We start from the raw sequence: 14,294 nt of genomic DNA on the forward strand, positions 1-14,294 counted from the left end.
ACAAGTGATCAAGAGTTTGTCATCTGAAATTTCTCTCTATTTGTCAGTGATTTTATGTTAATGAAACGCTATGAGGATTGATCTGCAATGAAAAATAGTTCAAAAATCAAAGAAAGAAAGAGAGAAATAAAGAAACGATGTAGTTTTTTTTTTTTTAAGAAACGATGTAGTGTTTGCAACCTAAGACGGCCCACCTGTAATGGGTTGAGAGAGTGTGTGTTGTGTATTGAAACACACAGCCAGCCTGGGTTTGGGCGTGTGCTGTGCTTCTAACTCCCTCTTCTTCTTCTTCTTCTTCCCCCTACACATAGCACTCACACACACACACACACACACACACACACACACACACACACACACTGCTCGCATCAAGTCGACCCACACCGGCAGCTCGTTGTTCGATGTTTGTGTTGCTCGCATCTGCTCCAGCGAATCTGTCGCGCGCGAGAAGAAGAACAAGAATAACACGAGCTGTCTAATGACGAAAATAGTTGAGAGCAACGGAGCATTGAGGGGAGCAGCGGGAAGGATGTCGACATATTATTGACTTGTGCTGAGTGTCGTCGAGACGAGCGAACAGCGCCGTGGATTTCGTAAGTACTACTAGTCCAGATGCTGTCTTTCTATGCTGTGTGTCGTGAAGGATCCTGTAGACGCTGGACGGAATTATATACTTTTTTGGCATCAAGGCGTAAATCATTTCACCAGCATCTCGAAACTGAGGAACTAGCCTACTACTGTAGTAGTGAACACGGAAAACGAAACAAATGCGTCAAATCAGTGCGCGCGCCTGAATTCCATTCATCTCTATAGTTCGTTACATTGTAGCGAGCTGTGCAACTATTCATATAGGCTATACAGCGGTGGTGTTGCGTACCTACTATGGAAATAATGGTCGATGCAGGAGAAATAAGTTTATTTACACCAAGAGAGCAATACACGTTTTATAAAGAATCGTTTTTTTTACCCTATTCTAGTCTTTACGTTTTTGAAACTTATTATGCCATCACATAGATTGGTTGCCATTGTGTAGGGCTTGCAGAGATTCACTGAAATGACTATGACTACGTTGTTTACATTGCGCATCGTCTGAAAAGTCAATAAAGGTGATGTCATTGCATTTCAGCGGTAATGGGAAAATAAAAGGGATTTACACATGCATAGAATGCCTATACTAAACACAAACACACACACACACACACACACAACCCCCCCCCCCCCCCCCCCACACACACACACACACAACCCACACTATTATATATATATATATATATATATATATATATATATATATATATATATATGCATACACACACACACACACACACACACACACACACACACACACACACACACACACACACACTAATATATCCCACACTATAATACACACATCCTGCACTAACATATATATATATAGTAACACTCTACAATAAGGTTCATTTATTAAACATTAGTTAATGTATTAATTAACCTGAACTAACCATGAGCAATACATTTTACATTGTTACTGTTTTTGTTAATCTTTTTTAACGTTAGTTAATACAAATCCAGCTGTTCATTGTTTGTTCATGTTAGTTCACAGTGCATTAACTAATGTTAACAAGATTTTACTAAAGTATTAGTAAATGTTGAAATTAACATGAACAAAGATTAACAAATCCTGTAGAAGTATTGGTCATTCTTAGTTAATGTTAACTAATGTAGTTAACTAATGAACCTTATTGTAAAGTGTTACCATATACAGTATATTAGTGTATTACAGTGTGGGATAATTGGTGTGGGACTGTTTTAATGGGTGACATCCTTATCATCCCCTGATCACCAGTTTTATGGGCAAAAAGCTCTTTTGATTCGGAAATGTACAGTTGTTTAGCCTGACATGTGATCCAGAGCCAAAAGCAATATAAAAGTTTAAATTATCTCAATAAAAACTCAGGTTTTATTTCACAGGTAAGGCTACATGACAGGTGTACGAGCTAAAAATAGATTTTCAAATGGAATACTTGATGCAGTGTGTCCAGTGAAAAAGCTGAACATTTTAACATCAAACATTTGAACTAATAACACAAATAGATCACTTAGGGAAAGTCCTGTTAACAAGTTTCTGTTGCAGCCCAAAATAGATTATAGAAATCTTTTTATCTAGTGATACATCACTAAGGGTAATTTTATCTGTCCTAAATATTTTCAGGAAGCACTGGTATACTCTCCATAGATGTTGACTGGAATCCCCCTTTACTTTTTTATTGAATGGACTCCCTGTCAGTTTTGGTTCCTTGTAAGCTTATTTTAATGTGTTCAACAGACTGTTTCAAGTGTATGAGTCGTATAATGATTCATTAAAACAAAAAAAATCTCAAATTTCCTTGTTCCTTCTTGGTTTCTTTCAGTTTCTGACTCCGCAGCCGTGAGAATGACAGAATATAAGTTGGTGGTGGTAGGTGCAGGTGGTGTGGGCAAGAGTGCTCTGACCATCCAGCTCATTCAGAACCACTTTGTTGATGAATACGACCCAACCATTGAGGTAAGCCTAAAGTCAAAATGGTAGTTTCTGTCAATGCCTTTGTCTCATATGTTATAGTTTATTATACAGTATGTTCAGTCATACAATTTAGATGGCACAGGCTTATTGGCAAGCAGTTAAACCAATACCACATGGCACAAGCTGTTTGGTCTCTGCTAAACCTGCAGCCAGTGAGATTGCTTGCCTAACATTTAGATAGTTTGGTTCAATGTTTGCTGTAAGCTGGCCCTGCAGCATGCTATCAGTGTTCCTCTGAAACCCTCTACCTCCCCCAGATCCACCTGTCTTGATCTGCTATTAGATTTATGTACAGTACATCTGTTCATGCAGAAGCATATCTTACATGCTCATGACAGCGTGTTTGTATCTATTAGCAGTAGCAAATCCATACTTGCTAGATCTAGTCTGGCAAGATCAAATACATCAACAGCATTGCCATAATCAATAACATGCCTATTTCTATTGTAAAGAAATGGCCAAATATGCAAGATTAAGTAAACATTTCAATTAAATGCAGTTTGGCCAATTTTAATGAGGATTTGATCATACTGTAAGGTCTAACAACAACAATCACCAAGCGTTGGCGCCCTCTGCAGGGATTTGTTATAATAAATAACGGACAGAAGATGATTGTTTATATTATGTGTATAATGGATTTTGAAAGAGTTATTCTATAAAACCATGATACTTTATTTGAATCAAATATTATTGCCTCTTACATTGGATATTTATGATCTGATCTTCCTCAAAGGACTCATACAGGAAACAGGTGGTGATTGATGGAGAGACGTGTCTGTTAGATATCCTGGATACTGCAGGTCAGGAAGAGTACAGTGCAATGAGAGACCAGTACATGAGGACCGGAGAGGGCTTTCTCTGTGTCTTTGCCATCAACAATACCAAGTCTTTTGAGGACATTCATCAATACAGGTTAAATGATAGGAAACACATAATAATACATCTTTACGTTTCTTATAATAAATATCTTTATAAATGTGGATTGTTTGCACTGTTTTTTAAAGGGAACAGATTAAGAGGGTTAAAGACTCAGATGATGTGCCTATGGTGCTTGTGGGTAATAAATGTGACCTACCAGCACGCACTGTGGACACAAGACAAGCCCAGGAACTCGCCCGTAGCTATGGTATACCCTACATTGAAACCTCAGCCAAGACCAGACAGGTTAGAAACATTTTAGTTGTATTCTGTTGTATAACAAATAATTTGATAATAAATTTCAAAATTTCATTGATTTCATTGCATGGTTGAATGTATGTAATTGAATATACTGTTTATGTGTGTTTCTGATTAGGGAGTGGAAGATGCCTTTTACACACTCGTCCGTGAAATCAGGCAGCATAAGTTGAGGAAACTGAACCCGCCAGATGACAACGGCCAAGACTGTATGAACTGCCGCTGTGTGGTGTCATGATCTGGTAAATTCCTTTTATTCTGTTAGCTGGTGGCCCTATTAAGCTTTTTTACACCGTGTCCTAACTACACGTGACGCGATAAAATTCCAGCGACGGCAAGTGTGTCTGTCTAGACGCGACACGACTGTGAGACGCCACACATTCAGAACAGCGTGTGAGCTGAGAGTCTCTCTGTGAAAGCGCACTGCTGGCTTGCACTCACATTGGAAATGGGTAAGGACATAATCAAAACAAGAAATAACATTATTAAAACCCAAAACATTAACAAAATATACTCATTGACTAATTTTGTTATGAATGTTTGCATAGAATTAATTTTGAACGCTATATTATATGCTTTCAAAATCTGAGGTAAATTATCCGTTATCACTTGTGGCACAGTGAGCTATTTTTAACTAAAAATAAATAATGTGTACTCATAACTAGTGTAATTTCTTCATTCTGTCAGCCGCGACGTCGCAGAAATAGGAACCATATCTAAATTAGAAACTTCGCGTGTCGCCGGTTAGGACAAAAACTGATTAACATGGAAAAGATACCTTTTATCGCGTGTCGCGTTGTCGCTTCGCGTGTAGTTAGGACACGGTCACTTTTCATGTTGTGTGTAATATAGCTGTTTGTGAATGAAAAATGTCTGGAAAGTTTCAAAGATCATGGTGCACAATAAATGGTTATGTCTTCTAAAAGAAAGAACCGATCCTGAAGTCTTACTTCCTCCAAAAACCTATGTAGTTTTGTAACAAATTTGCATCTTCAATGGCTGCCCGCGAACCACATCAACTTTGACCCATCCTCAAGCACTGTAATTGTTGCTGAGGCCTGGAAGGGTTTGGTTCTTGTTGTCGACATGTCGAGATGCTATTTTCTGCTCTGTGAAAGCAAATCCACTTCGCATGCACTCACAATGAATAAGTCCATGGGCTCGAATTGTTAGGGTAAAACCAACGCCCTTGATACTGTTTGCATGTATACAAGTGGAGGAGGTGAAATTCAGAAATGGTAATGGGCGTTTAGTTTCCAACACACGCTGTAAGCTGTGGACCAATCACAACAGACTGGGCCATCTGACCTGATTTAGGGATCATTTATCAAACCGTTTCAGACACTGAGAAAAGAGGTGTTGCTTCAATGCATTATGAGAAAATTAAGGTTAGCTCTCCCAAAAATGATTTCATTAAAGGGATACTTCACCTCAGAAAAGATGTGTAATTAAAATGGGTCACTTATGTAGAAGAAATGTGAAATTATTTTTGAATTTGGAGCTTTCTAGACTGAGAAAAGCCAGAAAATGTATTTAGCTTATGTGGATTAAAGACAACAATTCCCAGAATGCACTTGGTTCGCTGCCATAGGAGGCCACACCTACCGGCAACAGAGCGCAGCAGTTAAACAACAAGTCTAGGTTACTATTGAGTCTCCCTTGATGAGTGTGCCCGAAAATGTGTTTCGAGATCGCCCAAAATGTCAGAGATTCGGCTTTTGAGTTCTACAGTCGCCATTCATTATGTTTACTGTGGCAAGCAGGATGAGGCTAGGGCCACGGGAGAACGGCGCAAGGCCGGTAGCGTGATTACCGATGAGCGACACCTGTGAGTCTCGTATTTCTCACGGAGGAGCGGGAGTTTTCTTAGCAATGTTAAAACGCACATGATAAGTTATTTAGCATTTAGCATGTAAACACTACATTCAGATTCACCAATCGATTAAAACAAAAGGTGTGCGTGTAAACAATGAATGGGGGGAGGGGATACACCTCTCTACAGTAATTTGAAAGTGATTGCAGTACCAGTTTTGGCCACAATCTTACATACGGCTCCTTTAATGCTAAATCCTGAAGTATCCCTTTAATAGTTACTCACCCTCATGTCGTTTCAAACCCGTAAGACTTTCGTTCATCTTTAGAACAAAAATGAAGATACTTTGAATAAAATTTGAGCGATTTTTGTGAGAGCTACGCGACTCACAAATTTGAAGCTTTAAAAAGTTCATAAGAAGATAGATCAGACACATCATTTGTGGTAAACAGAAGCTCAAGCATGTTGGCTTAACGCACATGGCACCCGTTATCGTTAATATAAAACGCGAACCCAAGACGTTATAAATCCTTTAGCGTGAATATGACACGTACACCCTACCCCACACCTAAACTTAGCCCTCACAGCACGTGTTATATTAACGATAACGGGTGCCTTTAGCGTAGTATAGCGCCGTTTTGTCATATAGCGCTCTATATGACGTTAAAGGATGAGAATGCGTTGGATAATCAATGAGGTTCATTCCCGTGTGTTACACATGTTCAGTTGAGCTTCTGTTCATAATCACTGATCATTGTTTATTTGTGAATAAAAGCCTAAATTCAATCTGTTCATCATAATCAATCGATTCCGCTCAATTCATATGGATTATTTTTACAATCTCTTTATGAACTTTTTGAAAGTGGTAATTGCAAAACTGTCTCTCAGATTTCATTAAAAACGATCTTAATTTGTGTTCCGAAGATCTTAAAGTCTAACGGGTTTGGAACGACATGAGGGTGAGTAAATTTTGGGTGAACTAATGTTTTTTTTTTTTTTTTTTTTTTTTTTTTTTTACCTGTGTGTAAACCAATTGTAGCAGACCTCCAAAACAAAATTAGGAACCATTACAATATAATAAATGAGGCACTTTAATATATGATCCATCCAACCATGGTTATATGACATAAATCTCTCAATAATATACATATACAAGTATTCATGAATAATTAAACAGTTGTGTAGTGCTCCTCATGTGTACTCAGTTCTCTCCTTCTCTTTGCAGTGAAAGTGCATGGCGTGGCTTTGGAAGCAGTGCAGCCCTACAGACCACAGACACTGCAACATCTACACAGATGCTGGACGTTTAGAGCAGACTGATGTAAAAGGGAAATCTTTATTCTGGCAGCCCTGCAGTCTTCTTAGGGATGTTCCCATCGCTCTCCTTTACTGGAGAGGAAAGAAGTTGTACCTCATTTTAATGGTCTCAACACTGGAGTTGCTATACGACTGGATGAGCGCTGTCACACTTAAATATATTTACATTAAACAAACTATTTACTCTTAACTGGAAGTAATAGCTCAGAAAATAACCTCTCATATTGCTTTTTCATCTGTGTATGTTAGAAAAACACTTTACAAGACGGAGAGGAGAATTACTACATCAGTTAGATTAGCATATGTCTGAATGTGAGCAAGATTTGTATTGATTTGCTTAGAAGTCTAACCTAATAAAATGTACTTAATTATTTACGTTCTCTTGCAAAGAGAATAGTCATATGCAGTGTGTGTATCACAAGTTATAGTGCAATAGATTGCGATTAGAAGGTACATATCCGATAGGACATGCTATGGAATCGCATTTATTCTTTGTTAGCCTTTTTGAATTTGAATGGCCCTCAGGGTTTTTGAATTGTGGCTTGATTAAATATCCATATGTGATGCTTTTCATTTACATTATTAGACAAATGCATCACAAATAATTGCATTGGCTAAATAAGACATATAAATTAAGGTCTCTTCAAAAAACAAATATATTCTTGTTGGAAAATGAATGCAAACCTACTATAAACTTCAAAGTTTGGACTGAAAAGCTTTTGTTGATATTGTCAGCACTGTGCAGTTCCCATGTTCAGGGCATACACTTGAAACTTTGAAGTCAAACAAAAAGGAAGTACATTTTTATATGTTTGTGTTAATAAGGAGTGATATACCGTACTTCAATCAGACATCAGATTGCTTGTATTATACGCTTATTGTCAATCATCATGTAAATTCATCATTATAAATCAACTTTCCGTTAGATTTCAAATCTAAACAAAGGTCTTTCGATTTAATTTATGTGAATCAGATGAACACTTAACAGTGTCTTTGACTGAGTGTCTTCTCTTTCTGGCTGAAATTTGATGATTTTGCTCGATAAAGATTGCAGAGTGTTTTGTTCCCTTGAAGTCTATTGATTGTTCTCAAGGACATACATGGGCGAATATGATTCTCCGTTTAAATCACATGTCAGTAGCTATGGATATGACCTTCAAGGGTTTCTATCAGAACGTTTTGATGGATTTAGCTACTCTGCCACAGAGTAAATGTGGGTTTATCACGTGGTGTGATGGCTGCCACGACTTACTATTGTTGTACATTAATATTGTTAATGTCCATTTTCCATGACACTTTTAACAGTAGGTAAAATACACCAATATATGACCTCGAATTATATAGGACCTCTATGTTATTCTGTTTTACATCACAAGCAAAATGCTGCTATTAAATCTTTTTCATGGAGGTTTTTTTTTTCTTCTTTTTACAACAACAATATCAGAACACAGCGTTATAGTAGCGTACATACAGAAGAAATTGTAAAAGGCTGTGTTGGCTCTGGTATTTAAATATTTACCTTTTTTATTTACCTTTTTTTGAAGTAATTAAAACTTTTTTTTTTTGAAGTTGTTCTTATTTTGTGTCCATGGTGTTCAGGCAACACTGAATTTCATTTTAACAATCTGTCATTATAGATTTGTGCCTACCATTATGATTGTTGTGTAAAGAAAGTGTCAAATAAAAGAGCTTGCTTTGATTTCCTGAACATCTGTTTTACATTTAAATATTTAAACACCTTTAAAAGTCGAATTTCACCCAGTCACTACATTCTGAATATGTTTTTTATTAAAGTTTTAAAATTAGCAATACTGTAGTAATGTAGAACCTACACTTTAACCAATGAAGTGCAGCCTTTGAGTTTTGCGTCATCAGTCATCTGACCGGAAATGAAGTCATGCAAGTTGGTTCAGCCTCAGTCGAGCCGAGATTTCCTTGTTTGTTATGGATGCAATGATATGGTTTTTATGAGTTTACGTCCATAACAAAACTATATGATTTAACTGGTAGACGTTATACAATCTTTTTAAAGTAATATATTAGTTCATAATCACTGTAAACATGACGACAGTGAACGAAAACTCTCTACGGAAAATCCTGGCGAAGGTAACTTATGTTAAACACTTGCGTACCAGAGAAGATGTTTACAAAGTGTTTTACGTGTTCTTGGTAATGTGTTTTTTGTGTGTGTACTCAGATTTATAAATACAGAGATCTGACCTCACGCGACTTAACTGTGACGTCTCACTATAAAGATCTTAAACCTGTGTTGGACAACTACGGTAAGTCTCACTGTGGCTCTAATCTTCAAACGTACTTATAAATGTTTAAATGTCATTTTTAAATGTTAAAGCACTTAACATTTATTTTAATAATGATAGCATGAACATAAAAAAGTTCGAAAGGTTTTAAATTTGGCTATATTATGAAGTAATTTATACTTTTGTTTTCATTTTTACTTAAGTGTATACCAATTGATATCAGCTCAATTTGTACTATAAATATATTTTCCTGGCCGGCACTCATTTAGCTTTTTTTTTTTATTTTTTTTTATTTTAGTGTTCAATGATGGCTCTACCAAAGAGCTGCTGAGTCTCACTGGAACAGTGCCTGTAAACTACCGAGGTATAGATACACTGCTTTCAAAGAAGTTTGTCCACTCTTCATCCAACTCCAAAAGATGAATAAGGTTCTTATGTTGAACCCCTTTCCCTATTAAATATGTTCCTCTTCTATAGGAAATGTGTACAACATTCCCATCTGCCTGTGGCTTCTTGACTCGTATCCCTACAACCCTCCCATCTGTTTTGTCAAACCCACAAGTGCCATGATGATAAAACCCGGGAAACACGTTGATGCCAATGGAAAGATTTACCTCCCATACCTGCATGAATGGAAACCTGTAAGGGTTTTTATTTTATTATTATTATTTTTTAATCTTTGTGTTTAATTCAGGGGGGTGTAAACGCATGCATCTTTCATTTGCTTTTGTCTCCTCTTCTTTAGCCCCAGTCTAATTTGTTCGGACTGATCCAGGTGATGATTGTAGTGTTTGGAGATGAACCACCAGTCTTTTCACGGCCCAGCACACAGGCAGCTTTCCCAGCAGCAGGCCCACCTAACAGTAAGCATATACTTGCATCTGATTGTTTTGGTTCAATAAATTGGATCTGATAGATTCTAAGATTTAGGTTAGTATTTGACTTCGGGCATCAGCAATAATTATATCATTTCATTTTTCTTTCCAGCTTCCTACATGCCTAGCACACCAGGCTTGCCTTATAGTCAAGGACACTCTGCCAATCCAGGGTAAGTGCTTTCAGTGTGCAAGTCACAAATCTTCATCATATGGTCATTCAGTTAACTATACACAAAAGTTTAAAGTTGTTGGGTTTTTTTTTTTTTTTTTGTGGAAAAATATAATACGTTTGAGCAAGGATTGGTCAAAAGTGACAATAAAAACATTTATAATGCAATAAAAGATAAATTTTGAATGTTGTATTCATAAAAGAACTAAAAAAATAAGTATAGAAAACAGCTAATTTAAATTGTAATAATATTATTATATATTATTATTATTATTATTATTTTTAAATCGTACTGACCCCAAATGGTAGTTTATTTCTTAGGCATCTACCACAGAGTGTGTAAAGTGTCTTGGGCATCTACCAGACAGTGTGTAAAGTGAGGGTCAACAGTGTAATTACTGCTGGAACTACATGCATGTATTTTAAAAAATAAGTACAATGTAAGAACATGTATCTATACAATAGGTGCATTGTATTATTAAATAATTTATTTATATGGTAATACATGGTAGTTAAAGACACCTAATATAAAGTGGGACAATCAAGAATGCATTTTGTGGCAAAAAAAACCCCCAAAAAAACATTTATTTTTATACCACCATTAAAATATTAAAGCATAACACTGCCGTAAAGTGGATTTCGAGGGCCAGAGTTGAGAAACTCTGCTGTAAATCAAAATACAAACTTGGTGAAAACACCTTAAATTTGGCAGACTCCAATATAATGCATGGTATGAGTGAACACATCTCCAGTATTTCCTGGAGAGAATAGGAGGAAAAGAACGAATTTCAGACAAATACTTGGCTTTAATTCATAATACATTTTCTGAACAATTGTACTCTATAGGATTCCAACTTTATTTTGTAATGAAGGCTTAACCAGAATATAATCATGCTAGATCTCTTTGAAATTGATGCTCGTGCAAGTGTAAGGAATACATGAGAGTTCCTATAACGAATCACGAATAGAATCATATTTTCCTTTTTTGAAGAATTTTTTGCATTCACTGGATTAAAAAAAGTTAACAGTGTAACTACAAATATGAATATGTTAATCAAATGATTTAAATGTAATTACAATGCACCATCATGTATGAACATTATAAGTATATTGTATCAAATGTTTAAGTAACGCCACCTGAAATAAAGCATGACCATGTTTTATTTTCTTTCTGTCAGGGGATTTCAGGGCTACCCTTATCCTGCAGCGACTTCTGGATACCCCTCTTCCGGGTCCTCTCTCTATACCCCGGTGTCGCCTGTTAATACAGTGGGTGAGCAATATTAGTAATATTTCAGAAACCAAGAATAAAAATAATCTAATGCTTTTCTTCCTAATCTTATATCCATCTCAAAAACAAGTACACTACCACTGGGCTTAGAAAGGTTAGTTAGATAGATTCAATTGATCAAAAGGGACAGTAAAGTAATTTATAATATTATCATGTTAGATTTATTCGTATAATCTGGTCAACACACTCAATGCACTCTCCCATCTAATTTGGTGTTGAGAACTATCATCAATCCAAAAATGCAAAAAAGGCAAAAAACAAAAAAAAGCTACTAAAAACACTACTTTTAAGAACATTAATAAATCTTACCCACCAAAAACTTTTCATCAAAAGTTAATAAGTGAACAAACGTATTCCAAAAAACTGTACTTTCAAACCCCTGCAAATATTTTTGCTTTGTTTCAGGGCCCACTCGTGATGGTACCATCGGAGAGGACACAATCCGTGCATCTTTGGTGTCTGCGGTCAGTGACAAATTGCGTTGGCGGATGAAAGAAGAGATGGATCGTGCACAGGCAGAGCTGGATGCCCTGAAAAGGACAGAAGAGGACCTGAAGAGAGGCCACCAGAAGCTGGAGGAGATGGTGACCAAACTAGACCTGGAGATGGTACAAGAGAAACATTCGTAATTGTATAGCTACAGTTGAAATGATCAAATCAGTCTGGTGATACCTCAGATAATAGTGACTGAAGCTTATAATGCTACTTATTTATACAATCTTATAAGTCACTTTTTAGCAAGGTATCTGCCAGAAAGCGTTGTACTTTTAAATATTTTATAAAATGTAAAAATGAAACATGTTCCATTGAATCACAGGCTGATGTGGACAAAAACATTGATAGCCTCAAGCAGAAAGATGAGGAGCTGACTGTTGCCCTGGAGAGAATGCAGAACCAATCTGAGGACAATGACCTCGATGATGTGATTGTGCCGACCGCTCCTCTTTATAAACAGATTCTGAACCTCTACGCTGAAGAAAACGCCATAGAAGACACTATCTTCTACTTGGGTGAAGCGTTACGCAGAGATGTCATTGACTTGGATGTCTTCCTTAAGGTTAGTCAACAGCCCTTTTTGTCATTGTCTTTTGCCTAAGCTAAAACACAATGTTTTAAATGTATATTAATGTGAACATCCTGTTCTGTGCAGCATGTGCGCCTTCTCTCCAGAAAACAGTTCCAGTTGCGAGCCTTGATGCAGAAGGCCAGGAAAGTAGCAGGCCTCAGTGACCTGTACTGACCTGCCCAAATAAATCATTCTCCCTCTCAGTTATACCATGTGGTATACTAAATCACAGGCTTTGTGATGTGAAAGGTGATTGTAATTTACCCAGGACCAAAAGCCCAAATCTCTGTGAATCCGAGAGATTAAAGTTTACATTCATAGCTTAGCATAAAAAATAAATAAAAAAAAAAGGTTCTTAACTTTGTCGAGAGGGAAACAAAGAAAGGAAATCAAACAGTTGCAAGAGTTATTTTTTCTCAGCTAAAGAGTTTAGCATAGCCTTACAAAAACACCAATCGTTGCACTTTTTGTAACTTGTGCCTCATATTCTTCTGAAGTGTCTTTTCAGATACAGGGTAAAGGTAAAGAAGTATGGGAAAGACATTCAATATGCTCAACCTGAATGTTAGTCTTATTTTTATACTGTTTAATCTCCAAATAGTACCTGTAACTGAATAATTCTCTTAAAATCAGCACTTTGTTTTATTTTTAGATAAGTTAGTAAACCAATCTGCATTAACATCTCAGAATTTAATTGTATAATTTTTAATGCTTAATGCATTAAAGCATTTTTGCAGTTCTACTTGTGATAATAGTTGTTATGCAGCCAGTTTACTTGAATGTACTTGGTTGAACTGCAAGCATATTATGCAGACATCTTCAGATTGAACTTGTAAATCTATTTGAAATATGATGGATAAAACCACAAAGTATGAAGGGAACGTTTTTTTTTTCTTTGCAAAAAATGTAATGGCATTATAATCACGAATGAAGTGTTTTGCTTACAATAATGGGAAACAAGGGAATGAAAGACCAAATTAGTGTGCAGTGTGTCTTTGAGGTATGAGGGTATTTAAAATGTTTAATGAATATCTGTAATAAAAAAAGTAAAATAAAAGCTATTAGCTGAATCTGGGTCTGGTTATCTAAATATCTTACACTGTCACAGTAGATGTCTGACATTTTAAAAATGTAAAATTCATAGTTATTCGGTTTTATTTCAGATGGTTTCCAATTCATTTATTGTTTTATTAACTGCAAAAAAACTCAAATGATACCTTGATCTGTTGTACACAATGTTACACATTTTGCTTTGAAAAACTGACCAGGGCTGCCAAGTCTGTTTTGTTTTTTTTGTTGTTTTTTTTTAAATTATACTTATACTTTTTTTAAATTATCTTAATATACTTATATATTATTTTTAATTAGTTGTAAAATATAGGACTACCACCCCCACTAATGGAATTTTCAAGAACTTCCCATGTAAAAACACTTGTTTAAAGCCCACGTCTATCGTTAATACAGAATGTGTCCTGTTACCACTTGAATGATGAATGTTCGTCTTCATAGGTTTCTTTTAGCTGTGATGTCTGACCTTGCATATTGTGTCTTGTGCCGCCCCCTACTCTCTAACACTCGCATACATACACTCTGCACCTCAGACTGTCTCTGTTCGACCATCAAAATTTCATTTCACAGATGATGGACTTCAGCCTCTAATCCAGCAGCTGTGAAAGGAGGGTAGGACCGGTCAACTGTTTCAACTCTAATCAGCTTTTATTGCACACGGGAGAAAGAAACAGCCCGTCGCCGCTGGAACCCGTGCTGTTCGTGATTCG

General features: G+C 36.4%; 2 protein-coding genes across 2 annotated transcripts; both read left to right on the forward strand.

The window, feature by feature from the left end:
- Positions 1-317: 317 nt before the first annotated feature.
- Positions 318-8,559, forward strand: hrasb (HRas proto-oncogene, GTPase b). The gene is made up of 6 exons (XM_039654450.2): positions 318-593; positions 2,394-2,527; positions 3,279-3,457; positions 3,550-3,709; positions 3,840-3,963; positions 6,760-8,559. The coding sequence occupies exons 2-5, from the start codon at positions 2,417-2,419 to the stop codon at positions 3,957-3,959; spliced, it is 570 nt and encodes a 189-aa protein (XP_039510384.1). The 5' UTR covers positions 318-593; positions 2,394-2,416; the 3' UTR covers positions 3,960-3,963; positions 6,760-8,559.
- Positions 8,560-8,743: 184 nt separating this feature from the next.
- tsg101b (tumor susceptibility 101b) lies at positions 8,744-12,913 on the forward strand. Its single transcript, XM_039654478.2, has 10 exons — positions 8,744-8,957; positions 9,049-9,133; positions 9,411-9,476; positions 9,590-9,753; positions 9,858-9,975; positions 10,100-10,160; positions 11,338-11,432; positions 11,856-12,058; positions 12,268-12,507; positions 12,601-12,913. Exons 1-10 carry the CDS (start codon positions 8,913-8,915, stop codon positions 12,688-12,690), a joined length of 1,167 nt encoding a protein of 388 aa, XP_039510412.2. The 5' UTR covers positions 8,744-8,912; the 3' UTR covers positions 12,691-12,913.
- Positions 12,914-14,294: the final 1,381 nt, after the last annotated feature.

The sequence above is a fragment of the Pimephales promelas genome, chromosome 1, assembly GCF_988280905.1.
Source record: "Pimephales promelas chromosome 1, fPimPro1.hap1.1, whole genome shotgun sequence".
Lineage (NCBI taxonomy): Eukaryota > Metazoa > Chordata > Actinopteri > Cypriniformes > Leuciscidae > Pimephales > Pimephales promelas.